General features: G+C 37.5%; 2 protein-coding genes across 4 annotated transcripts in view; both read right to left on the minus strand.

Moving 5' to 3' along the window:
• Positions 1 to 241: 241 nt before the first annotated feature.
• LOC134673352 (large ribosomal subunit protein mL37) lies at positions 242 to 3,966 on the minus strand. Its single transcript, XM_063531322.1, has 5 exons — positions 3,710 to 3,966; positions 3,273 to 3,620; positions 2,743 to 3,032; positions 1,856 to 2,025; positions 242 to 532 (listed from the first exon to the last, which is right to left on the minus strand). Exons 1-5 carry the CDS (start codon positions 3,886 to 3,888, stop codon positions 284 to 286), a joined length of 1,236 nt encoding a protein of 411 aa, XP_063387392.1. The 5' UTR covers positions 3,889 to 3,966; the 3' UTR covers positions 242 to 283.
• A 3,414-nt stretch (positions 3,967 to 7,380) lies between these two features.
• Positions 7,381 to 25,536, minus strand: part of LOC134673349 (ETS-like protein pointed) — a 161,081-nt gene continuing 142,925 nt past the window's right edge. Inside the window, exons 6-10 of one of the 3 annotated variants that reach the window (XM_063531320.1) lie at positions 14,783 to 15,025; positions 13,275 to 13,430; positions 12,304 to 12,422; positions 9,664 to 9,821; positions 7,381 to 9,203 (exon numbers count right to left, since the gene is read on the minus strand). In XM_063531320.1, the coding sequence (XP_063387390.1) occupies positions 9,140 to 9,203; positions 9,664 to 9,821; positions 12,304 to 12,422; positions 13,275 to 13,430; positions 14,783 to 15,025 (740 nt within the window). In that variant the 3' untranslated portion in view covers positions 7,381 to 9,139. Of the gene's footprint in view, positions 9,204 to 9,663; positions 9,822 to 12,153; positions 12,423 to 13,274; positions 13,431 to 14,782; positions 15,026 to 25,536 lie in introns of those variants that run through there. The other 2 variants (XM_063531318.1, XM_063531317.1) reach the window with 2 other exon arrangements.

The raw sequence follows: 25,536 nt of genomic DNA on the forward strand, positions 1-25,536 counted from the left end.
CCACTTTTTACTAGCGCGTCTTGTATTTATTTATTTGTCTTGTATTATGTAAATAAAAGTACTTTTTTAAATCGTAGTAGTAAAATTACCAATAAATAAATTATCTTAGCGTGTTTATTTATAAAAAAGGAATTTACTATTTTACAAACAATTGTTGCAGTGGCAATATTGTCTTACTTTTTTTGGTCTTGAACTACGATTTTCAGTTTAGGTTAGGTATTTTAAAGTAAAACAAAAGTGATTTAGTCCTACGATTATTATTTGCTACAGAAACTACAATATCTTAACAGTTATAGAAAGCGTTGATATATCCGTATATTTTAGGGTTATAATTTTCTAGAACAGGCATCCCACTGAAGTAACGGCTCGAGTCATACAACTTCATGTTGTTCTTGCAGTACCATACATTTTTTGTTCCTTCCTTCCCATCAACGTTTAAGGTGTTCAATTCGAACACTCCGAAATGATACAGTTGCCCATCAGTTTGGATGCAGTTGACGTATACTGGTTCAGGTAAATCCTTTACGTTCTCCTGTAAGTAAGTGTAAGAAATTAGTGACAGTAAGATTGAAAATAAATTATTTTAATTGCAATAGTAGTTTCTAAATTTCACTATATGCTTTAAAGCAAATTCCCGTGTCATGTAGTTTTATTCCAACTTAAGAGATTGGTTTTACTTTTAAATTATTTGTTAGTCAGTCACGCAATGGTTTTTATATAGTAATTAAGTAATATATTCTCAGTCTTGTAACTGATATTTGACATGAAATTCAGTGTCCATGACTATGAAAATGCCAAAATGATGAATGAAATTCAGTGTCCATGACAGTCCATGACTATGACAATGATGAACATGCTATAAACCTGCTTTTGTTTACTTCTAATTCGTAATTAACCCTTTAACCGCCAGAGTCTGATATATAAGACATTACATATCCAGCTCATTTCGCCACAGTCTGATAAATAAGACAAAGATCTGATTTGGTTTTTACAGCACATTTATAACTCCCGTAACTATGCCAACCTTATTCTGCGTGGTACAATTACTGTCGGTGGCGACACGAGAACGCTCGATTAAAAATTGCTGGCGGTTAAAAGGTTAATGGATGATTTTTAATCATTGGATTTTGTACCTTGTCATAATAGTCATAGTCTATTACAAGCACCTTGGGCAGCTTGTTATACATACCAACAGATGTAGTGCATAAACCTTTAGAATCGTATTTTCACGGAAACATGCGAATGTGTCATGCTATTTCAGCCAGTCTCAGTACTCGTACAAAAAGCGCTACATCTGAACTTTATGCTGAACTTTTGTTCCATTTGTGTCAAGGTAGTATTTATCAAATTATTAAAAACCGTCAATCACCAACTAGAAATAATAAAGCTGTAAATTTTCAGCATCTATAATCCTACAAGAAAAAACCGGGCAAGTGCGAGTCGAACTCGCGGACGAAGGGTTCCGTACCATAACACAAAAAAAAACGGAAAAAATGCAAAAAGAAAACGGTCACCCATCCAAGTACTGACCCCGCCCGACGTTGCTTAACTTTGGTCAAAAATCACGTTTGTTGTATGGGAGCCCCATTTATATCTTTATTTTATTCTGTTTTTAGTATTTGTTGTTATAGCGGCAACAGAAATACATCATCTGTGGAAATTTCAACTGTCTAGCTATCACGGTTCGTGAGATACAGCTTGGTGACAGACGGACGGACGGTCGGACGGACGGACGGACGGACGGACGGACGGACGGACGGACGGACGGACGGACAGCGAAGTCTTAGTAATAGGGTCCGGTTTTACCCTTTGGGTACGGAACCCTAAAAACGTAATCCAGTCAAAAGATAATTACCCCATGAAGTTGTTTGGCGTACGCAGTGGCTACCGTGAAGGCGTGTGTGAGTGACCTGCCCAAGACCTGGTTAGGAGTAACAGGTGTCTCATAGATGTTGTTCACTTCTGTCTTGTTGAAATGGAGCCACGTCGTGTGCGGGTGCTTGACAGATACAGTAGGCTTGAATGCTGGAATCAACATAAATTTTCATCAAGCATCATTTTTAAAGTTTTAATTTTGAAGATTGCTTTTTCTTTTAAGGACATGCTCTGAAAACAAGTCGGCAATCTTATTACCATAACTCCAATAATGTATGGGTAAGATGGTGGTTATTAAATAAGTGAATCAACTCTTTCTTTCTTCCAAGAAACTCTTCTTCTTCCTGTTATCCCGGCATTTTGCCACGGCTCACATAGGAGCCTGGGGTCTGCTTGAAAACTAATCCTATGATTTGACGTAGGCACTAGTTTTTACGAAAGCGACTGCCATCTGACCTTCCAACCCAGAGGGAAAACTAGGCCTTATTGGGATTAGTCCGGTTTCCTTCACCGAAAAGCGACTAGTAAATATCAAATGATATTTCGTACATAAGTCCAAACAACCAAGAAACCAAGAAACTAGACAGCTTCATTATGCTACTATTGTTACCTGGCTGATGAAACAAAAAAAGTTGATCCACCCAGATGCAATTATAGGCATCTTTTTTTAGGATAGCCATTCTGTGTCATGGAGCAAGAAGAGTATTGGTTGCAGTTGCTGAAGGGATCCTATTTATAGTAATAATAGGTTTTATACCATAATACTGCTATCTCAAATAAATAATTTTGAATACCAGTTTAGAAGATAGAAGCATTGTTATTTAATTTTAATCAGTTACAAGAAAAATATAACAATCTAAAACTTACGATATATGCTCTTCTCAGTATAAAAATGTTCTGGAGGCAGAGTGGCTGTATGTTTGACAGGATACAAGTCAGGTATTTCAACATATGGTATATCAGTCCCAGCAACCTCATGTTTTAGAGGCTTATTGCTTGTGACCAGTATATGTGAGAGGTCTTGGAACTGGATGAGTTCATCCTCCTTATCAAAGGTTGTGTGGCTCTCGACATCATTTGACACATATTTTGTCTGTGTGACTTCAGAGTCGCTGCTGCGCTCCACAAGTTGAAGTAGTTTGTTGGTCAAGATGAGGCTGAAAGGGACAAAACATTAAATCAACAAGGCGCAAGAGTTATTTACAAGTTAATTTATATCAGTTGTGTACAGAATTCAGATAGAATTAATTATTATATATACTTCTACATAGATCAATGGCACTTTATATTTTGAGGTGCACTAAATAACAAAATTTATTACATAATGAATTCTCTGCCAGTGAAACATAGAACTGTTACATCCATTAAAGTGGAGCAAGTAAAAAAATATGTCTTACTTTCGTCTCCTGTCTGTAATTCCTAATATTCTTGGGAATGTAAAGGCTGGCCTTTCAGGGTCCTTAGTTTTAGGCAATTTCTCTTGTTCACAATCAAACACGTTTGCAGATAAGATCGCTTTTTTCACGCATTCGTGCAAAGCTTTTGGGGCAGGCACTGTCGCTAGTTCTTCAATTTTTAATGGCAGTCTATCCTCTGCTATGATTGTTTTAGTAAGAACTTGAGCTTGTGAAACGCCTTCAAGTAGTACACTGTTGCTCTTAAGGGTGTAACATGGTCTCTCTTTATAGTCTGGATGGTTAACGTCGAGTGGCAGTGGTATTTCGTACTGACCTACTATTTCAATGCTGAAAAGGAAAGTATTACAATTTATATGCCTTATTACGATATCCGGAAGTTATAGATCAGTATTCCATTGCACGCGTATAATACTTACGGTTCTGTATGCTCGGGCTTTTCCTTCACAAACTCGAGAGCATCCACAACAGGAATACCTTTGGCTTTTAACTTGTCTGCAACACCACTCTCAATAGGAACGCGATTTCCTTGTATTTTCCAATGCTTCTTAAACATAAATCCAATATGTTGTCTGTTCAACACTTGCGTTATGCGCATTTTTATTTATTTCTATTCAAAATTGTGTAAAATGCTATTGTTACGATATAACCTAAAAATTACCACCAAATCATAGATATAAGAATATATACAGATGCCTTCCAAGCGAGCTGTCAGTGGGACCACTTTTTGTTTAGTGTACGATTAACAAAGCGACCCACTTTGCTGTAGCCATGTCGATAAAGTCATATCGATAAACTACCGACATTTCTTGCAATTTTAATTTTACTTCAAAGGTTTAACTATACCTAAAATGAACAAAAACGCCTTTTTTCTTTATTGTGGTTATCAGATCACAATTTTATAGTCACGCCCCAGGAAAGAACCAAGGGAAAGTTCAGATATTTAATTAAAATACATAAATACCTACTAGAATAGGTGGTCCGCAATAATTGAATTATTTTATTACATTCTAATATATTCATTATCCATTAGCATTTCAATTATGTTTATGTTTAACGAAGATATTGAAGCTTCAATTAATCGCTATTTCGTTCCGCTGTGTAGCGTTTATCGATATATAACATGATTAAAATCGACTTTTCACATCCCTAAAAGAGCACACATATACGTTTTTACGCACACATGCACAACCTGGGTCGCCTAAAAAGGGGCCACTTGGATTTGAAGTCCATCTTGTCAACAGTATAGTTGTCCTTTTTTGACAAATGGCATTTTATAAGAGCGAGGAGAGAGAAATGATACTAGTTGCTGCGGCGTCAAATAGAACAATAAACGTAGGGGCCTTGCACCAAATGACAATAATGACATTGACGTTGACAGACATTGACTGACAGTTGTATTTAAAAAAAATATATATTCTGCTTTGGGTGCTGGATTATTTTGCCAGAATTTTTTATTTTGTTTCAAAGTTAGAAAAAAAATCCAGATCGAGTGCAAAGAGTAGTAGAAATAATATAGTTGCTTAATAAGCAGATCTTCCCAGTAGAAAAAGGCGGCAAATTTGAAAAATGTAAGCGCGAAGGGATATCGTCTCATAGAAAATATGAATTTTGCGCATTTTTCTACTGACAAGATTTGTTAGATTTGTGTAAGATGGTGCAAAAAAATATCATCCTACACAATAAATCTGGATCACAGAGGTTGTACGGGGGATTGAGCTTTGGGATTTTGGGATCTCCTAGTGAGTATTATATTCTTTGTTTGGGATCGAGTATCCAGATCGAGCTTGGAGTAAATATCTACTCCGAGAGATCGAGCGTGATTGATTTGGAAGTATCGAATGGATATCCGTAACGATTCCTTCACTTTCATAGTAATCTCCAAATCTCCATATAAACTCGTTCGTGTAGATAGCCCGTGGGATAGATACATATGGTGGTCTTTTCTTCAGGATTTATTGATTTCTATTCTTATTATAAAATCTAAAATGGTTTGTAACAATGGGTTTCGTAGTCAACAACTTTTTGTTTTAATTCTTTCCTACAACGAGACAATCATTACAATCAAGTATTGTATTCTTTGGATAAGACGCAATCAGATGGCCTACCTCGAACTACGTTCGACGTGTTGCCTCTCTGTCGCACTTAGTTTATTATCCCCTCAGCTGTGGGAGATGAATATGGCCGCTCCCCCTCATCTGTGGCAGCCTAAGGGGTCTGCTCCACAGACAGGGTTTCTAGGTCCACGTGCAAGTGGAAAATTGCGATTTATTCCGTTTTTTACAATGATACAGTCTATAGTTTGTATTTTTTCTGCTCTTTATTTAATTATCTAACTGCTACTTAAAATTACGACCATTAAACTAACATAAAATAACTGTACAGTCGAATTCAAATTATAGGTACCGAAATGTATCTTTCATTTTCTATTGTAATAAAAAAATAAACAGTTTTTAGGCGTATCTGTTACTCTAATAATGTACATAATGTAATCATACACATGAAAAAAACATAAAATGTCAGGCTTATCAATTAAATACATGAAATATACCATTTGAAAACTTTATTGAAATTATGTCTGCCCTAGAAATGGCGCACGTAAATAAGTTTCTAATTACATGCATTGTGGAGTCCTACCACACCCTATGTAATAATTTTATACATAAATAAGAAATTTAAGTTGTAAACTATCTGTGGCCAAAGTAATAGTAATGCAGGTGCAGTAGTTATATGGTAAGAAATGTTTAAAAAATGCTTTTATTTATTCATGCACCATTGATAGCCCACAAAATGTTGAAAAATCACAGCAACCAGCAGCCTTAATCCAAAGAAATTCCGTTTCTCAGGGTATTAATGAAACAATATTTAATAATAAATAATCGCACTTGTTCTTATTAAACAAAAAACATCTAAAAACTTGATCTGAAAACAAGACAAATATAGACCAAATCACATCTATATGGTTTGATTAATATGGACATACCTAGACCGTAAGAGCAATAAAGGGATATTTCAGAATGTGTGAAGAGTAACACCTAAAATCTTAATAGCAAACCCCACCACCATCATTATTATTATCATCATCATCATCACTGTCGCCTAGTACCCATATTAAAACCCTTGCATAATTAATTTATATTAAATTTTTTATACTCGTCAATCTCAGTATAATGACTTCATGGACCAAACTATAATTTCTTACAAATTAAAAGTCCAGCCCTTGCTCTCACTCATTACAGTTGCGCTGAGCTGTGTTATTATAGCCTATGTGGAAAGAGAAGTATCGTAGAATTAGTTAGTAAGTGGAATGTCCATGCTATGCAAACGTGCGTTAGTAACATGACAGCGCCGTCTGTGGCGACAGCCTGGCAGGTGCTCGTCCAGTCTGTTGCGACAGCCCGAGAGGTTATGTGCCGACCGTTATTTAGTTTGATAGCTATTATTCACTTTAAACAGATTTTAAACTAATTTCATTGTATTTAATATAATCTATATGAACTACGACATATTATGATTGTTTTGAGACATAGTAAAACTTATACAAATAATAAGAAACCGAGTAAGAAAATTTCGGCTATGACTTGGCATGTCATTTCTTCACACCTTTAGCACTTATATTATTCTAAAAACACACCCAAACATAATATTAACAAAAGTTTACTGACATTTCCTCAGCTTTTTAACGGTTTCACCATAAAAATCCACAATTTTACTATAAAAACACGTAACATCCTACTCGTCACAGTGGCTGTTTTTGACTGACGAAAGATAACGACTTTTTCAACCGTTGAACATTCAAATGTTCGGTTGCTAGCTGTCTTGCTTCATTCACTCCACGATTAAATATGTCAGAGCGAGGTAATCATATGTTTCACTGATATTTTACCTTAAGTTTAGGCGCAAATTATGCGAACCTGGCAGGTTGAGCCACAGATAAACCGCCAATTTTATGACCGCCTGAAAGGCGCTCCCACAGTTGAGGGGATATGTACTTATGTTTAAAATGGCAATACAATATGATTTCTGTTAAAATTGACCATCCTCTTTGGCTAAACAAAAGGAGTTACAGTTATGCAAAGGAAACAACAAGTGATTTCGTAAATATATATTTTTAATTTTATATCTTCCATCAATACATACAACGACACTTATACATTCAAAATTTGGCCATAACTACAAAATAGGTCTCACTTCGTAATGGCAGGTCGCTTGCAGAAATATAGGGGCCTAGCGGCCTGTCTGCAGACACTGGGACAACGGGGAAGACAACATTCTCAGTAGGAAGTTTAACATAGAGTGAACAGCACCGCAACTAAGTGCCTGCGCTGTCTTGCGCGGGTGAACGAACAATAGTATGAGCAACGCCAACTGGCGCGGACGCGTGCGACGGATTTTTATCCGCGATGGGCGTGCACCCGCGCAAGACAGTGGAGACACTAAATAAAGCACACAACACACTGCATCAGCAACCGCACAGCGGTACGCTCCGTGTGTTCTGCGCTTAACAGGCATAGTCCAACTTAATTTAATTTTGCACATTGCACATACCTATTCGTAGGCAAGTATGATATTGATGGAGGAAAAATATTTTACAAAATAAACCTTATCGAAATATCTTCGGTGTATGCTAGGAGCTATAAAAATTGAAAATAATACAACTAATTAATTTCATTACTAGTAAGACGTTACATTCCGTTACCACGAGATCAGCGACGGTGTCGCCCGGTGTGTCAATAATTTCTTTTTGGACGAGCCCTTGGGCATGCGAAAATGAACTTTATGCCCATGCCCTTGGGTGCATTTTAACTAGTCAGAAATGGCATTGCAAAAAGAGAATTGAAACCGTAGTAAACCCCCTGCCGAAGGTTAGAGTAAGCCCTTTGGTAGTTTACTAAACTGTTACCAATTGGTGGGTATAGAGTTAATTATACAGATTTTACAATCTTTGGACTTTTTAAAATATTTTGCGTATAATTTAAAAAAAAACTTTCTTCACCATTCGATTCTAACTATGCTTTATTCTTACAGCATATTGCAACAACTTGCGAATCAAACATACAACACTTAATACTTACTATAATATAATACCTAATTATTTTTATAAAGTACCTAACAAAATTAACTTATATTTACAGTTACCATTAAATTTATAGCAGAATTTTACTATTTCAGTACTCAAGTATCCATAATCGTGTTCGTTTCATGGTGCTGACAGAAACGTTGAAGCCAAAACGTTCAGATTTATAATTTCAATACAATAATAGATGAAGCATCTTAATACTGTCGCAAACTTGACTTTTGATGCAAACAAATGGAAATGAATGATTCCGAATAACAGTCAATAATGTCATGAAGTGTAAGGCACCGTTGGTTTCTGGGACTTAATAAATAATAATGTGTTTAGATGATTAATAGTACCCTGAACCACTTAGGTCCGCTAAGCTTCGGCGAAGCCTCGTGAAATCCACTGGTTATGAGATCAAAACTGAATAGACTTGAAAGAACTTAAGGTCGTGTACGCGAGCAAATCTCTATTAATGTGATGATCGTTGCAGCTTTGAAATGGGCCAGTACACGCTCTTATCACAAGATATTGCATTTAAAGTTGGGCAAGCCATTTTCGTCAGTAGACAAAGGGGCAAATTTAAAAATGTAGGCGCGACGGGTTGTCCGCCTATAGAAAATTTGAATTTCTTGCCTTTTTCTACTAAGAAAGTGGGTTTGCCAGAGTATAAGAGACATTTGAAAATTTCATAGACAATATGGAGTTCCGAATGTTTTTTTTTTAAATGATATATGGCAGCGTGCCAGATCGGTGCGTTTCTGCGGGTGAGTGATGACGTGTGCGTTCAGTCGTCGTCTTTCTTTTCCATCTTCGGTTCGTACATCGCGTGCAGTTGCTCTGGCGAGATTCTGTAACAATTAACAAATATGATTTATATAAATATTTCATTGATCCATAGACACTACAGAAATGAGAAAACACACACACCTAATCAAGAAACATTTTGTATTGTCTTTTTAATAACATCATCTCTCTCGCCCTCTCAGAATCCCGAAGTGATTCGGATTAGATTTATAGTTTGTCAAAGGACTGTCTCCATTCAATCATAGACAGAGAGAATCATACTATCTTTGTCTTACACTAGCACCCAAAAGAAAAGGATGAGTACCTATAGTTTTCCTGGTTCTTACTGACTGACAAATTGGTTTGACCAACTATATTACTTTTATTAGCAATGTAGCCAACCTTACAGAAAGCCCACAAGGTGGTAACCCTTTGATTGCGCTCTTTGAGTCGGACGGGAGGTTATGGCGTCAGGGCGTCAGGTTGCAGTTCAAATCGGCCACCAAGAGTGTCATTTTATCTTACCCGAGCAAGCTCTGCAGGTCGCAGACGAAGCGGTAGACGTAGCGCTTGCCGGCGGTCTTGTGGATGATGTTCTTGTCGTAGTAGTAGCGCAGCCCGCGCGACAACTTCTCGTAGTTCATCTTAGGCTTGTTCTTGCGAATGCCCCAGCGTCGCGCCACCTGCAATACAGAATAATGTTAGAGCATATTCGAATATTCCTAAAGTACTCTTTATTTCTTTGTAATAAGGTTTACCAATTTGTTAGTTAGCGATGTGGATAACTGTATTTAAGTAATTGCCATAAGATTAAATGTAGGGTAGGTAGATGGATCAAGATTGGTTAGCAGTGCTCTGTTAAAAACGTTTTTCTTAGGAGATTAGGTTAAACATGAAGATTTTCCCTAAGCAACTCTCACTATGCAACTGCGAGCCTATTGGTTCCAGTCAGACAAATATGTAAAATCTCGCTGACATTATAGGAAGCTTAAGATCTTCGTACCAGCATTAGCGCAGCTCCAAATTTATCTGTTAATTTACCTTTAATATGTATTCTCATTTCTTTTATTGATTTTAATTTCTTTTCCTTTTGTAAGATTTGATATGTTTTCTGAAAGAGCTACGTATTTGTGATTTCATGTACATATATGTTTATTTTTTATATCAAATTCTATAAAGTTATGTACTCACTGAGTATAACGGGTTGGCTTAAAGTAATGAGAATTTTTGTTTTCGGACATAAAAACAAAAAGACAATGGCCATGGATTTCTGGATGTTATATTGAAGAACTATGCAATATCCAACATTAGAACCAAATTCAATAATGAAGTAATTGGCCTCCCTTGTGTTAGTTTACTTAACATGCTTCTGACCGTTTGCTTTTCACTTTGGACAAACTACCAAGTACTCTCTGACTGATCGTTTTGTAATTACACGGTAAAATTTATTTTATTCTATAATATTTTGCCTACTATCGCAATATACATATCAGAGTATATAATATTTGCCAAAATTCTTCGATTGATTTAAGTCTTGGGGATATTCTAGGGTTGGAAACGTTAAGTCGTTTTTCCGCGAGAGCCTAAAACCAGTTAAAAACGTCATTGCATACATTTTACCAAAATATGATACATAAACAATTTTCTCAAAATATCAATCAATTGCAGATTTCATGAAAATTTTTAGTCAGTTAGCAATTGTGAATGATGGCATGATATAGATAACAAGCTAATATGCCGAAATAATTAAAATTAACGGCAATAAAACGGTTATGTAATGTTAATAAAACGTTGTCCAAAGCATGACGCAGAGGGTTTGAATACCGTTATGAGAAATCGGATGTGGGAGACGTTTATTGTATATATAATGTTTTCTTGTAATTTAAAATATGCTCTTGTTTGTCATTGTAAAATTTCGAAAACCCATAGCTATTGTCTTTTTTTTAATATTTCCGCAAACGAAAATTCTCATTACTTTAAGCCAACCCGTTAATTGCATGAATTCTATAGTAATTTAAATTGTATTTTTCTTAATTACTCGTAATGCATGTTAATTATAAGATGTAATAATGTTTTGAAAAGATGTGTCCCGCCGAGTTTGTTGCCGGTCCCATATTGGGATACCCTCCTCCAATTGAGGGGGGATTTAAATCTTCTCGGGGCAGAGGTGTACGGTTGGAGCCGGTAAAGGTTTATTTGACGTTCATAAGCGCATTGTAATATGCCTACTTGAATAAACTATTTTTTATCTTTATCTTATCTTATCTTTTTCGTCAGAGCAGGAACTGCCACAGCTGGATGGGCCCTGAACCTGCAAGTGACGAGACTCACCTCATCAGGGTCGGTGAGCTTGAACTCCCAGCCGTCGCCGGTCCACGAGATGAAGCCCTGGCAGCCCTTGTCCGTCAGCAGCTCGAGCAGGAACTGCCACAGCTGGATGGGCCCTGAACCTGCAAGTGACGAGACTCACCTCATCAGGGTCGGTGAGCTTGAACTCCCAGCCGTCGCCGGTCCATGAGATGAAGCCCTGGCGGCCCTTGTCCGTCAGCAGCTCGAGCGGGAACTGCCACAGCTGGATGGGCCCTGAACCTGCAAGTGACGAGACTCATCTCATCAGGGTCGGTGAGCTTGAACTCCCAGCCGTCGCCGGTCCACGAGATGAAGCCCTGGCAGCCCTTGTCCGTCAGCCGCTCGAGCAGGAACTGCCACAGCTGGATGGGCTCTGAACCTGCAAGTGACGAGACTCATCTCATCAGGGTCGGTGAGCTTGAACTCCCAGCCGTCGCCGGTCCACGAGATGAAGCCCTGGCAGCCCTTGTCCGTCAGCCGCTCGAGCAGGAACTGCCACAGCTGGATGGGCCCTGAACCTGCAAGTGACGAGACTCATCTCATCAGGGTCGGTGAGCTTGAACTCCCAGCCGTCGCCGGTCCACGAGATGAAGCCCTGGCAGCCCTTGTCCGTCAGCCGCTCGAGCAGGAACTGCCACAGCTGGATGGGCCCTGAACCTGCAAGTGACGAGACTCATCTCATCAGGGTCGGTGAGCTTGAACTCCCAGCCGTCGCCGGTCCACGAGTTGAAGCCCTGGCAGCCCTTGTCCGTCAGCAGCTCGAGCCGGAACTGCCACAGCTGGATGGGCCCTGAACCTGCAAATGACGAGACTCACCTCATCAGGGTCGGTGAGCTTGAACTCCCAGCCGTCGCCGGTCCACGAGATGAAGCCCTGGCAGCCCTTGTCCGTCAGCAGCTCGAGCAGGAACTGCCACAGCTGGATGGGCCCTGAACCTGCAAGTTCACACACACTTGCTTTACGATGTACGGGGCATTCTTTACCATACATGGTTTGAGTTAGCAAAGGATACACTATCACTTCACTCGGACGCTAGGTAAGTTAGTTACGGGGTGGTTTTATAAAAGTAGCTGAGATGTGGAAATTTAGTTTAGCAATACTGTCATAGCTTTTCACTATCCGCCTGAGTTCGGTGATAGACCGCTTTATGATAGTGATAGAGGTGTTTACGAAATTCGTCGCAAATAAGGATTGTATTGGTGTTGTGTTATTCGTGACCGTATCTACCTACATAGTAAAATTAATTCTTATGTGAATGAAAGTCTTATGCGAATGTGCTGTGCATATATTTTTTCTTCTTGATAAATTGATGCTTAAGATTAGAAAAAATTGCGGTTTACCATTTGTTATAATTAACAAAATATGTACGTATTTAATTTGGAATCTGTAGGTATAGAGCAGAAAACAGGGAAATACCATATAGGGAAACATTTCAATAATTAACGAGCTGCTTTTTTATATATGGCTTCAATGAGAACATGACTCTTGTTTCATTCAGTCGTTTATACCTAATAATTATTACTTCTATTAATATGTAGAGGTCAAATGGATACATCGGCATTTTCCATGGTACCCAGTTCAGAACCTTGCATGGCATCAAAAATCTCTATACTGCTATCTCTCCATTTGTAACTAGATTTTTCGTAACCAGTACAAACACACTATGAAATTCAGAACGAGGGGTACACGGGTTAGCTACAACACACAACATAATCAAGTCGGAACACGACACTCGATTATGAACATAGTATTAATGGTTATAGAGTCCTATTTGATAATGCACGTACCAGTGAAGCAAGGTCCTGAGGCGGGGTACGCGAGCTTGTCCTGCGGTATGAGCGCGTGCTGCTCGCCGGGCCACTCGCTCCACTCGGAGCATGTGCCGCTATACTCCGCCGGGTAGCTCTCGCCGTAGCCTTCACCGCCGTACCTCCCGCCCGCACCTGAGGAGTTCACATACAGTTAGATAAGGATAGGACAACTTATGCTAAATATACATCCCGTTCTTTAATGCAACTATGTCATACCTAATATAATTATGTAGTACCTTCACATGAAAGATACGAGTACTTACTTCTATTCTTGACTAACCATACTTTTGATATCATCGTGATTAACCAGGATGTTAGCTAGCTGTTAGATAGCTAACGTAATCTCTCGTTAAAGCTACAGGAAAATTATTAACCTATGATAATTCATGTTATTAAACTAAAACAGATATTAAGTATCTAAGTACTTAATACTTGGCCATTAAAGATAATCCGTCAATGAGACGTTGATCGTTTTAATGATCAGTTCATTAAGGATTCAAGCAATTATAAATGGTTCTACGGCGTACATCAGAACTAGTGTATGCATAGAATAATAATGAACTATGTAACTGTTGAACATTATAAAACGTTGGACGTTTTCGTTCCAAAGGTGTGATGCATCTCGAGACGTGAACCCGACACTCGGTGAATAAATAAAAGATGAAAGACGAACAAATTTGTGTCTTGAAACTGAATATCTTCTTTAATTTAGTGTCGTGTATGTTTCTTTGTTGCTACAATCGTCCTGTGATCTTTTTTCTAATGAGAGAGCTTGTTACGTGGAACCTTATTTACTGTAATTATAATCAACACGACACATTATTGTGCGCAAGAATGAAACCCGGTATTTTAAAATGTATCTGTAAAACGTAAGGGTGCGATAGCCTCATCAAAAGCCTGTGAGATAAAACGCTTTGGAATTTCGACGCTTAATCGCGATGGGAAAATTTTAGCGTTTTATGGTTGCCCGATTTCAATTTAGTATGGTTGAACAACATTAACATTTAATTAACCCTTGATAACATGTTTGCAATTTGTTTTAATTTAATGTTGAAACACAATGTCGTTTTTATAAGTACATTAAGAACTAAAGTTAACTATCCTGTATCAAGTAGGTGATGGGTAACTGGCTGGGTGATCGGGTATTTAGGTGATCGGGTATTTACTGCGCGCGTCAGGATCATGGACATCATGACGGTATGTAACCCCTAATATGCTGCCTGTCAAATTTCATCATTGATAGAGTAACCTTGACATTTAAAGTTATAGACTATAATTTCTTAATATTTGATGAAACTCGCTATTAATATTGACATAAAGTTATAGATTAAAATTCCCACGCATGGATCCATGTCTAAGCATATGAGGGGTTAAGGAGAGGGTGGTGCCTTTAAGGGATGGTGTAGGCTGGTGGATCAGTTGGTCATTAGTGGATACCCGTGTGTCATTGTGCGTGTAAAGGGTACCCGGGTTAGTGCACTCACCTCTAGGATAAGGCTTGGTGTACGCATGTGGCTGGTATTTGTGTTCGTGCGCGATGAGCGGCTGCGAGTGGTGCGCGTGGTGATAGTACTCGTCTAGGTAGGGCTGCGGTGCGGGCGGCGCGGGGTACTCGGGCTGGTAGTACTCGTCCAGGGGGGAGGCGGCCGGGGGCGCGGGCGCCGGCGCTGCCGCCGCTTCCGTGTACCCGTAGGTGGTGTCGCGGGGGCCGCCTGTCGTGTAACCACCTGGAATAGAGATACAAACATTTTAGAAACAGTTTGCGAAAATAAAACATTTTCTATCTCGTCTAGATGTTGTATTGTATATGTCTACCTAACGATAAAAAGGGGACGTTCAGTAAAGATGCCATATGCCATTTTGGCGCTATAAGCTTGTTGCTGGTTGCTGGTGTCTTGCGTCTTGTGCTAATTTAACCTAACCCATCCTACAGAAGGTTGGGTGTTTGATAAAACTAACTTATGGAAATGTGTTACCTACGTACTTACATATCACGAAACAACAATCGCATGTTAAAACATTACTTAGGTTGGCAAAGTATTCCGAGTCACGCAAACTACTGAAGTCTCAATGTCTTATTGATAACAAAAAGCTGTAGTATTTTTACATATGTACATGTGTCGATTTGCAGTGTACTTTTAGTGTCCTATGTAAGGTACAAGTACAAGTCATTTTTGTGTTATTAGAAGAAAGTAAGCAAACCGATGTTAGTAAAGTTTACCCTACTCGTATCTTACACCGAGAGGACTGGAAATTGTCCAAATCAATTCATGGCTAACATATTCTGCATATAAACTAAAAATCAGGACAGTGTGATCGCTGCGTGCGCGATGGCGGGTGGTACCGAAGCGCGACGGTCGCGGTTCACGGCGCGCCCTTTGTTCCGAGCCCGCCTCGACGCGCCCGCGCAGCGCCCGCGCAGCGCCCGCGTAACGACGCAAGCGCACAACGCTTACAAGACACATACGACGTTTTACAATTGTCAAATTATTTGTCTAAAAGTCCTCGTGACAGCTCCAAAATGACTAAAATGCTGAAATTATGTTATAGTGATGGGGTGTTTTGATTTAAAGCGGTGTAGGTCAGTGGACGAAAAGAGCGTATGACTGTTAAAGTTGCTAAGACAATAGGGCGTTTTAAATGATAGTGGAGGGTTCCTAATGTTTCGCCACGTCGACTGGACGTGCGTTTCAAGTATGTTTTGTGTAAGAACATATGGTTTCAGACCAGGTATCGATTGTAGACATTTGATTGAAACCGAAAGGTAAAAGTTAGGACGGTCGAAACATTACGTAGACTGCGAAGTGCGAAGATAACTAATTTCATTCATCAGAAGTGAGATAGATTTTGGGCCAATGGGCGTTTGACTTTTAAGTCTAGAGGAGACCAAGAAAGTGACCGCATCTTACAAATTAAAGATTGAATTGAATTGAAAATTGTCAAAATATACAACTAAAATTCTAAAATCTCTAACTAATGTTTACGAGCAGGTAACAGTAAATTACAGTAATGTTTACAGTAAAATTAGATACTTAAGTCATATTGAAGTCTTTTGACAAACGAATGACGCAATTATCCTGATCTTAACCTCTGGACCCGTGTCATAAAAATCTACTTATATAGACATCATCAACATCAACATTTATTCAGCAAATAGGCCACAAGGGCACTTTTAAGGTGGCCACTGACGAGCCTTCCAACAGTCCAAATAGCGTGGCTGCAATCCAAAATCGGTCCGTGAATGTCAAAAACGTATAATGTTTAATATTAGGATGCCTTCCATTTGGATGAATCCATTGTAACGGCATCCATTTGGAAGGCTCGTCAGTGGCCTGCTTTATACGTCAACATTGAATTTACATAAAAGCAAAAATAATAACATCAACAATTTTTTTTTTTTTTTTTTTTATTATGCATGGGTTTACTCATGGCCACAGACTAGCCGAGGCGTAGACGTGGCCTACGATGGAGCGAGCTCGCCCAGAAGGTGCCTGTTCACTCTTGATCACTGTTGACTCTTGATTTTATAAAATAAAACTAACAATTCAATCTAACGTATTAGAATAAGTTATTTAAAGGGGTAAAGAAAAGTTTTCCTTAAACTTGTACCAGTCGCAGTCGCAACGGACCTTAGCTCAGCGTAAGTACCTATTATATAATTTGATAATTTTAAATTGATAATTTGAATCATTGCCGTCGTTGGTACCTATTACCTATATAGAGACCTTACCTACCAAATTAACATTGAAATCTATAATATAATTAATATAAAATATGATATGAATAAATACAAACTACTAACCTAAATTAAAGTATTTTTATATTTTTATATCTAAGTCAGTCACTCATATCCTCGTACTTTTATGCCAGTTACAGCATCATACTTAACTAAAGATTGTTAGACCTTATCACGTTGTAGTAAGGTTTAGAATAGCCAGTTAATAATGGTGACGATACACCCATAGCAAGTAGGTACGCTTAGAACAAAGCACGTCTGCTAGTGCTAGGTAATAAACATAAATAAACAAAATTACAGTCAATTGTTTTACTGGTCGGTCGACTGTGTTGTATTTAAATATTCATGAAATATTAACATTGGACGGGTATGGTTAAGGTGTAGATGTTAGGTTGTGTAGTAGTTCTGTTATCATTATAGCTAAACAAAGAATGGTTACTGAATATGCTGAATAAATAGTCTAGTCTATTGTAGGTCAATAAACTAGTGGCAGTTCCGACGTGTCGGAAGCCGGTGTTGCTCGAAGAGTGGCAGTCATTCTTGAAAAAATGTCATGGTCATTGTCAAGGTCTACGCGCGTAACTTATTAATTTGAATTAGGTAGTTCTCAACTTCTCAGCTTATGTCAGTTCTACATGACCCGTGTACCCCATGCGTGTACCTATGGGTTAAGGATATCAATAAGATAAAAGTAAAGGAGTAGCCGATCCAGACCCAGAGACTTAATTTATTATCGCCACCAGTCAGTTCAATCACGTCGTCCCATCGTTGTCACCGTTAAATTGCCATTCCTAAACCTTATTGAAACGAGATAAGGTCTATGTCCAGTTAAAATATTTTGTCAGTATATACTGACCATCGGTGAGTCTTACGTCTTTGTAATAAGGTTCACAGATAGTCATTGAACAGTGTGGACGGTAAAGTGCTGCAATGAATGGAGTCCGCGAGCGCGGGTGACCGCTGACCCCGCCACGCACTCTGAGCATGCAATCACATCGGGGCTCACAGTTTTAAATATAAAACCTTCACGCGTAGCGGTTGGTGGAGACGCGTTGTTAACAACTGGGATGTTGGTTTCAAATTCGGAAAAGTTTTCGGAAATTTCATAGGAATTTAACCCCTTACCAGGCTAAGGGATATTACCTATATATTTCCCATACACAATACTTCAACATGTGTTCTATTTTCGAAGAGTAAAACTGACATTCGATTGTAGTAGTAGTAGTAATCACTTTATTGCACACAACACAGGTTTACATAATATTTACAGAAATTACGGTACAAAGGCGAACTTATCCTTGTAAGGGATCTCTTCCAGCTAACCTTCGAGTAGATTCGATTTCATTCCGATTGCCGATTTCATTTTCGAATTCGATTGTCATTTTTGAACTGTCAGCCTGATGGTTAAGGTTTAAGGAACCTTTCATTTTGTAAAGGAAAATTTCCACAGGGACACAATCTTTAATTTCTTTATTAGGTAATTTAATTTTGGTTTATGTATGTGTCTAAAAGTTGGAGAAAAAAGTTAAATAATTTTGTTTACGTTACTTACTAACCTAATTCTCTACAACTGGATTATTTATTTCATAAATTATTAATCAGATTCGCCGTTTAACATAAAACATTGCGTATACAATTAGGTACGTGTAACTTATTCTAAAAATAACCGTCGCAATGAAAATAGAAACAAATACATTTAATTTAACGGAAACACCCAATCAGACGTGTAAAAAAGTGAAATACCCTCACATTCTTTAGGCAGTAAACAAATCAATGTCACGACGACAAATACGTACAAAGTATCCTAAAGATATTTTAATGAACCCATAATGCCTAATTACAATTCCCCGAGCGTCAAAAGAGACTATAAATTTAGAAAACGCGTAAAAAGATATAATAAATTTAGAAAAACGCCTAAAAAGCACGCACGGCCTCGTGACCTGCGCGATTCGTCTTGGGGCGACTTATATGGGCTCTTTGTTTTATTAACATGAGGGTAGTTAATTGAGTGTGAGTTTAAATGTGTTAATTAAATTAGTTACTTATAGGTACCATAACTATACTTAAGACAAAGGAGGTGCATTGAATCAAGATTAGATAAATTAAGTAGGTACAACAGTGTGAGTAATTCTTGATTTAAAATTGTTGTTGTGGATACATAGGTAGGTACTTAATTTAACTTTTAAAGATTTTATTTTGGTTTAAACTTTTTTATAAACAAAGTGTAGGTAAAAGTAGGAAGGTATACAAACTGTAGGTTAAAGACATTCGAGTAATAGAGAACTACCTAAATAAGAAAATTTATTCAACTGCAACTACAAAGAAATTAGATAAATATGTAGTTTATGTATAACTTCATTTAGTGTGTAGGAGCTTACTGCGCATCGCTAGCTCTCAGCAAATCTAATCAACAACATTATTCTAAATTAGAATTTCCCTGCAACCATACCTACAGGTTATAAATATCGGCATCGAAAGAAAATTAACGAGTTTCTACGATACGATATCGGTGCGCTCGATCCGGGGGCGTGGAGCGGAGGGGGCGGGGCGAGCCAATCGGGCGCGGCCACGCCTCGCGCGCGCCGGGTCGAAAGGTCGCGCGACCATTGGTGCAAGACCGGAGAACAGCGGAGAATTGAGAAAATACACATTTGAAATTCGAATGCGAATTCAAATACGTATCTATATTCTATTCGGAGTTCAGAGTTATACTTATGATTCTGTGTCAAATGTGATTGGCTGTTTGTGACAGCTTTTTGACTTTGTTATTTTTAAGGATTGCCTGAATGAAATATTATATCTTGTAACTCTAACTTGTAAATTTAATAGTGAAACTCGTACCTACTATTCATTTGAAAGTATATTCTGGCAAGCCAACTTTATCAGTAGAACAAGGCAGGAAATTTAATTTGTACTGGGAGATCCTTCGCAACGTTTCTCAAATTTGACAAAACCTGATTTTTGTTTAAATAAGTGCCTAATACCCAGGTAATTGTATGTTATTAACATGAACATGACTATAACATTAAAACAAATGTGTAGGTGACATTTGCAGTAGGTACTTATTGCATCATGCATGCAAAATAATAGTAACCTAACGAACTCAATTCAAATAACCTAATACTGAAGTCATATTACTATTCTTTGCATTATTATTCCGACCTGGTGAAATCCCAAAGAATTAATTTATTAACTTCGTTCCATGAAAAGGATTAGCATAAATTCTACGTAAGTACTTACGTATAAACCCCCTAAATTTAGGTTAGGCGTCTTACAAGACATCGGTGTTCAGCTGTAATGAGGCATCACACGCGACAGTAACCTTAGACCCCGCACCACAGCTGCACCACAGTCAAACTTTTTTTATTCCGTTCTTCGAAATATGAGACCGCGAAAATGTTCCACAACTTTTTTTTCTCCTCGAAGCACGCGCTAAACCTGCCATATGGCGTTAGTGACAGACGCGTTTTTGTTTAAAAAAAATGTTTGCAAAAACAATAAAAAGTAGATGCGAACTTAATAACGAACGTTTTTGAGTTAATATTTTAAAATTGTAGATAGCGCATCGGTCGTCACATATCGCGCCAATTCCCATTTGGGAGCGGAAGTCGAAATATGAATTTTTAAAATTAGAATCAACGGCCGCAGGTGAGCGCTCGGTGACAGCCCGCTGTCGCCCAAACGCCGCTGTTTTGACACAAATAGCGCTGCCCTATTAATTATAATTAAATTTTACTTGTCTATGGTCCTATGAGATGGATTAAACTGAAGAAAGAATGATACAAAATAGGATGCTAGTTAAGTTGCCAGAAAATTCTAGGAGCTGGATTAGCCATCCAGCGAGTTTATTGGACTAATACGCAGTTGATCGCTTTTAAAATTAAATAAACGAGTTCAAAGGGAGTTTCCTAATAACACGTTTTTTTAATAAATCAATAATCGAATTAGGTACTTTATTAGTGGGACTTTACACACGCACACTTTATGCACACACTCGGTAATTTTATAAAACACTATAGTCCAAACCAAAGTAATAGTATTAGTATAGATACTGGGTACCTAGTTAAATCTCATAATACCTAGTAATTTGAACCAGGATTAAAGTAGCCTGAGGTTATACGTAAAAGGTATAGGTATGTACATATCTTTATTTCTTCATTAGCATTTACAAATTATGTTATGTGCGACTCTACACCAATAGCCCAGAATTTTATAACATAAACATAACAATTTTATATTTCAGATAAACTATTCGGAATAATTTGTCAATTAAGAGACAAGTTGTCACTCGCGGAGTGTTCTGTAATAAAACAAAAATTGTGGGAAAAATGCGCGACCGTTCGAAAGATAGAGGAAATGGTTGTCAGCGCAGCGCGTTTAAATCAAATTCAAAATTGGAACATCTTTCGGCAGGAAGTGTTAAATATATTATTTAATGTCGCAGACGCCAAGCTTTGTTATGTAGACATTTCCTATCGTAATTATTTTTATTATAGATATCTTCCTACCCATGTTCTTAAATATTTATTTCGTGTTGAAGTATAGAGTTTAAATTATTCAAACAGTGTAAAATGTAGAGTAGAGACTCGGTGTCCACAATACAGCCCAGGTATGCACCGACTTGTAGATGTATTTATTTAACGTTGTTTTTGGTACCTCATTATATACAACTACATACCTAGAAATTGGTATAGGTATATACCGGGTGTGGCCTGTAACAAGAGCAAATAAATAAAACATAAATTGTACTCCTCAAACGGTGACACTTTGGTTCAACAACTTTGAAAAATTATGAAGTATTTTGACGCTCTATTTTTCATACAAAATAAATATTTTCTTCAATGGACGCCATTGCGACGCCATATCATCGTGATTGACGTTGCTTGTCACGCCTTAAACATAACAAAATTCGCAATACATTGCGTCTTAGAATAAACTTTAAGGTGTATTAAAAATCAAACCCAAAGGTTTTTTTAAAAGTCGCTGAACAAATGTTGGTCAGTATGAGGAGTATAGCCTACAGTATAATTTTTTGCTCATATTACAGGCCACACCCGGTATAGTAGTGTACCCTATAATGGACATGGAACCAGTAATGGGACAAAAAACCACAAATCCTCTAAAATAAGTGTCTAAAAGTAGTTTATAAACACTGCCTGTATATTATCATAAATAAGAGTCCTAGAGCTGTTTCAGTTTGAATTTTTATTAAATTTGGTTGTTTTTTAAGAAATTGGCGTCAACCCAAAAGTTGTCGTGTCACTGAAAAAAATACCACTACGAATTCTTAACAACTTCGCTAAGAGAGGTGAGTTAATTTATTAAATTTTAATTAATTAATATTTGATGAAAACTAGAATGTGTTTTGTTAATTGCATTTACCATGAGATAAGGTATACAACATACTATGTTGTGACTCCACAGATGTAAAAAAATAGTGGTATTTGGCCCAATCCCATTATAGGTGCCGTAAAACTGCATACCTCCTATAATGGGACAATTTACATAATGATGCTTGCCATGCCATCATTTCATGTTTAAACAATACAGAAGTAAAATGTAGTTACGAAATATGTCAACCAGGAGGTATGCTCGGACTTCGGATAAATTAATATCGTTTTTCCAAACTTTCATTTAACTTGCCCTGTTAGTTAGTGTGGGTCAAATCTTGGTAGCCGAATTTGAGCCACTTTCCAATTGAGTTGAAATTTTGTAATCGTAATTAAATATGCAAATCGGATGATAATGCAATATTATGATAACATGGACCAGATCTGATGACCTATTTCAATATTTTATACTGATAGAGCAGTGTCCATTACTGGGGGGCCCATCACTGGAGCGTTGGTGTCCATGACTGGAGAAAAAAAGCATAGTTTTAATTTGTTAAGTACGTGGAAACTCATCGCATTATCTTTGATACACCACGCCTGAAACATGAAAGACGGATAGGACTTTCATCTTTTAATACGTTAAGCGGTAGACCATTTACATGTATTAGGGAAATATCACAAATACTCCAAATTCCCTCTTAAATGTCCCAAGACTGGTGCTGTTACTATAATACTCTTCAATTCCCTACATGACGTAGCTGTTTACCAAGGAAAATATTAATGAGACAAAAATCGTCGTTCATAAAACCGAATGTTATTACAGCGTCATGACCTCAACTTGGTTTAAAAATAAAGAGTACCAATCAGTACTACGGCTCTGGACTGCTATTCCCAACGCTTATTGATCCCACAGCTGTAGCCCCACCAGTGCACGTAGAACTTAGAGCTTCAGAAAACAGCGTTGTGATAATATCATATTTATAATGGTATGCCTGAGACGATGCTCTTACAGACGTTGGGAATAATGTCTCTGCTACGAATTAGCTAAACACAGAGTCGATATTTATCGCTCATAAAATGGCATATGGCGTCCACGTATTAACACTACGTATACATAATACTGCGTTTTACCTCGATACAGCTTTACGTTATCTATTAAAGAATATTTTTACAAAAAACAAGCTTACAATAATATCCGGTGGAATATGTTGGCGTTAATTTATAATCAAACTGTCGTGGCAGATGTAGTCAGATTCAACATTATAAAAAGAAGAATTTTTATCGATTATCTGTGCATTTGTGTTGTTTGATCGGTATAAAAAGCTTTAAACTAGTCTGTTATAATTGGGTACTTTCCTATACTCAAAATAAATTATTTCACACCGTGCACGAAATAAAGCACCAGATAATTATTAGAAAAACATAGATAGCAGTTATTTTTAAACATAATTTATATTTCATAAATCGGATGGAAGTATAAAAAGAAGGTGAGTTAACTGTGATGTCACTACACATGTTTTCATATAAATTCCATATTGGTAGGTAAATCGTTATGACATTTCTAAAAAAGAAGCTGATTTGACTAGTAGGAAAGTAGCCAATTATATTTAGGTATTAAAGAATCGTTATAGATGCCAAAAAACTTCGACATACATCGACACGATATTGGCATTGACTAAATGTCACTGTACAGTGTACAGTCGTTAACCCAGTGAAAAATATGTATTAACATGAAATTAAGAAATGGTAATTGGTTATATAGTTATATAGTGCTATTTATAAAAATTGTTACTTAATATCATCATCATCATCATCTCAGCCATAAGACGTCCACTGCTGAACATAGGCCTCCCCCTTACTTAATATACTACACCTGAACCTTTGCAGTAAATTTTATAGGTACTTAACATTTATAGCATTTTATCTCTAATAGATAATTAAACGAATGTTACTATTGAGTATTTACAATTAATGTAGAAGTATTACTTTGTCCAAACAATTCTATAGCTTAGTGATAAATCTTTGAGGAAACTTAATACGACTATCTTGTCAATTGTCATAGGTAGGTAGTACCCGATATCATACTACAAGGAATGTCAAAGTCAAAAAGGTAGCAGCGGTAATACCTTACACGAAAACAAAGGTACATAAAAGTGAAAATTGAATAGTTGAGTAGAAGAATTATCCCTGTAGCACTGATAAGACAAGTTTGTGAATACATTAAGGCATATTTGTTTAGTATTATGTAAAGCCGTGGTATATGCCAGCGTTATTCGGCAGGTGCCGCGTCACCTGCGCGGCGCGCGCGCCACAAAAACGCATGGGGGACCGACACCGAGCTGACCGCGGCATAAGGGAAGCCGTAAATATTAAAAAAATCTAATCCGTTCTTATTTAAAGTAGGTGAAGTTTTTGATATAGGCTTGCACAAAAGTATATCGGTACATTGAGCTGGTTAAATATTTATGTACGCTACTGCTGTCATGCTGTGAGATAGACGTCGACTCTACATAATTACTACGATAGACTAAACTAACGAACGAACGAACATGGGTGTACTTAGAACACGCCAAAGCTAATGATTCAATAAAATAGATAGTGTCTGGTCGATGATATGCTTGAGAAAGTTTTTAAACTTATTTCTGTAGCTAACTATCCTACAGTACGGATGTCGACAAGAGTTTTGGTTAGATACTAAGTACGACAGATCTTTTGAGATGGCTAAATTACATCTTTAGGCGCAGTATAAATATATAGGTAAAACACCTCATTTGTAAAATATATCTGGTTTTGTAGGTTTAGGTTAAGTTAAGATATTCTTTGCCGAGTGAAAAACCCAGTAAAAACAGCTATAGCTAATTTATTTTGTTGCTAACGAACGTCTGGAAATCCTTATCCTGTTTTCCTGTAGCGAGTTAATATATTTCCATTTACTTACGTAAATAATGCTCACACTTATGATTTGCTTAATTAATTATATTTAGTTATTCTGACACGCTCAATATGGAACTATGGGCCGAGACCGTAATTCATTCCAAAAGTATCTAAGAATTAATATTTAACCTCGATCAGAACAGAACGCGTATTTCCATATTGCAATTTTTTAATTGAAGTCATTTACATACCTATGAATGACTCGCACATACCTCGGACTACGTAGGTACATAGG

This window comes from Cydia fagiglandana, chromosome 18, assembly GCF_963556715.1.
Source record: "Cydia fagiglandana chromosome 18, ilCydFagi1.1, whole genome shotgun sequence".
Taxonomy (NCBI): domain Eukaryota; kingdom Metazoa; phylum Arthropoda; class Insecta; order Lepidoptera; family Tortricidae; genus Cydia; species Cydia fagiglandana.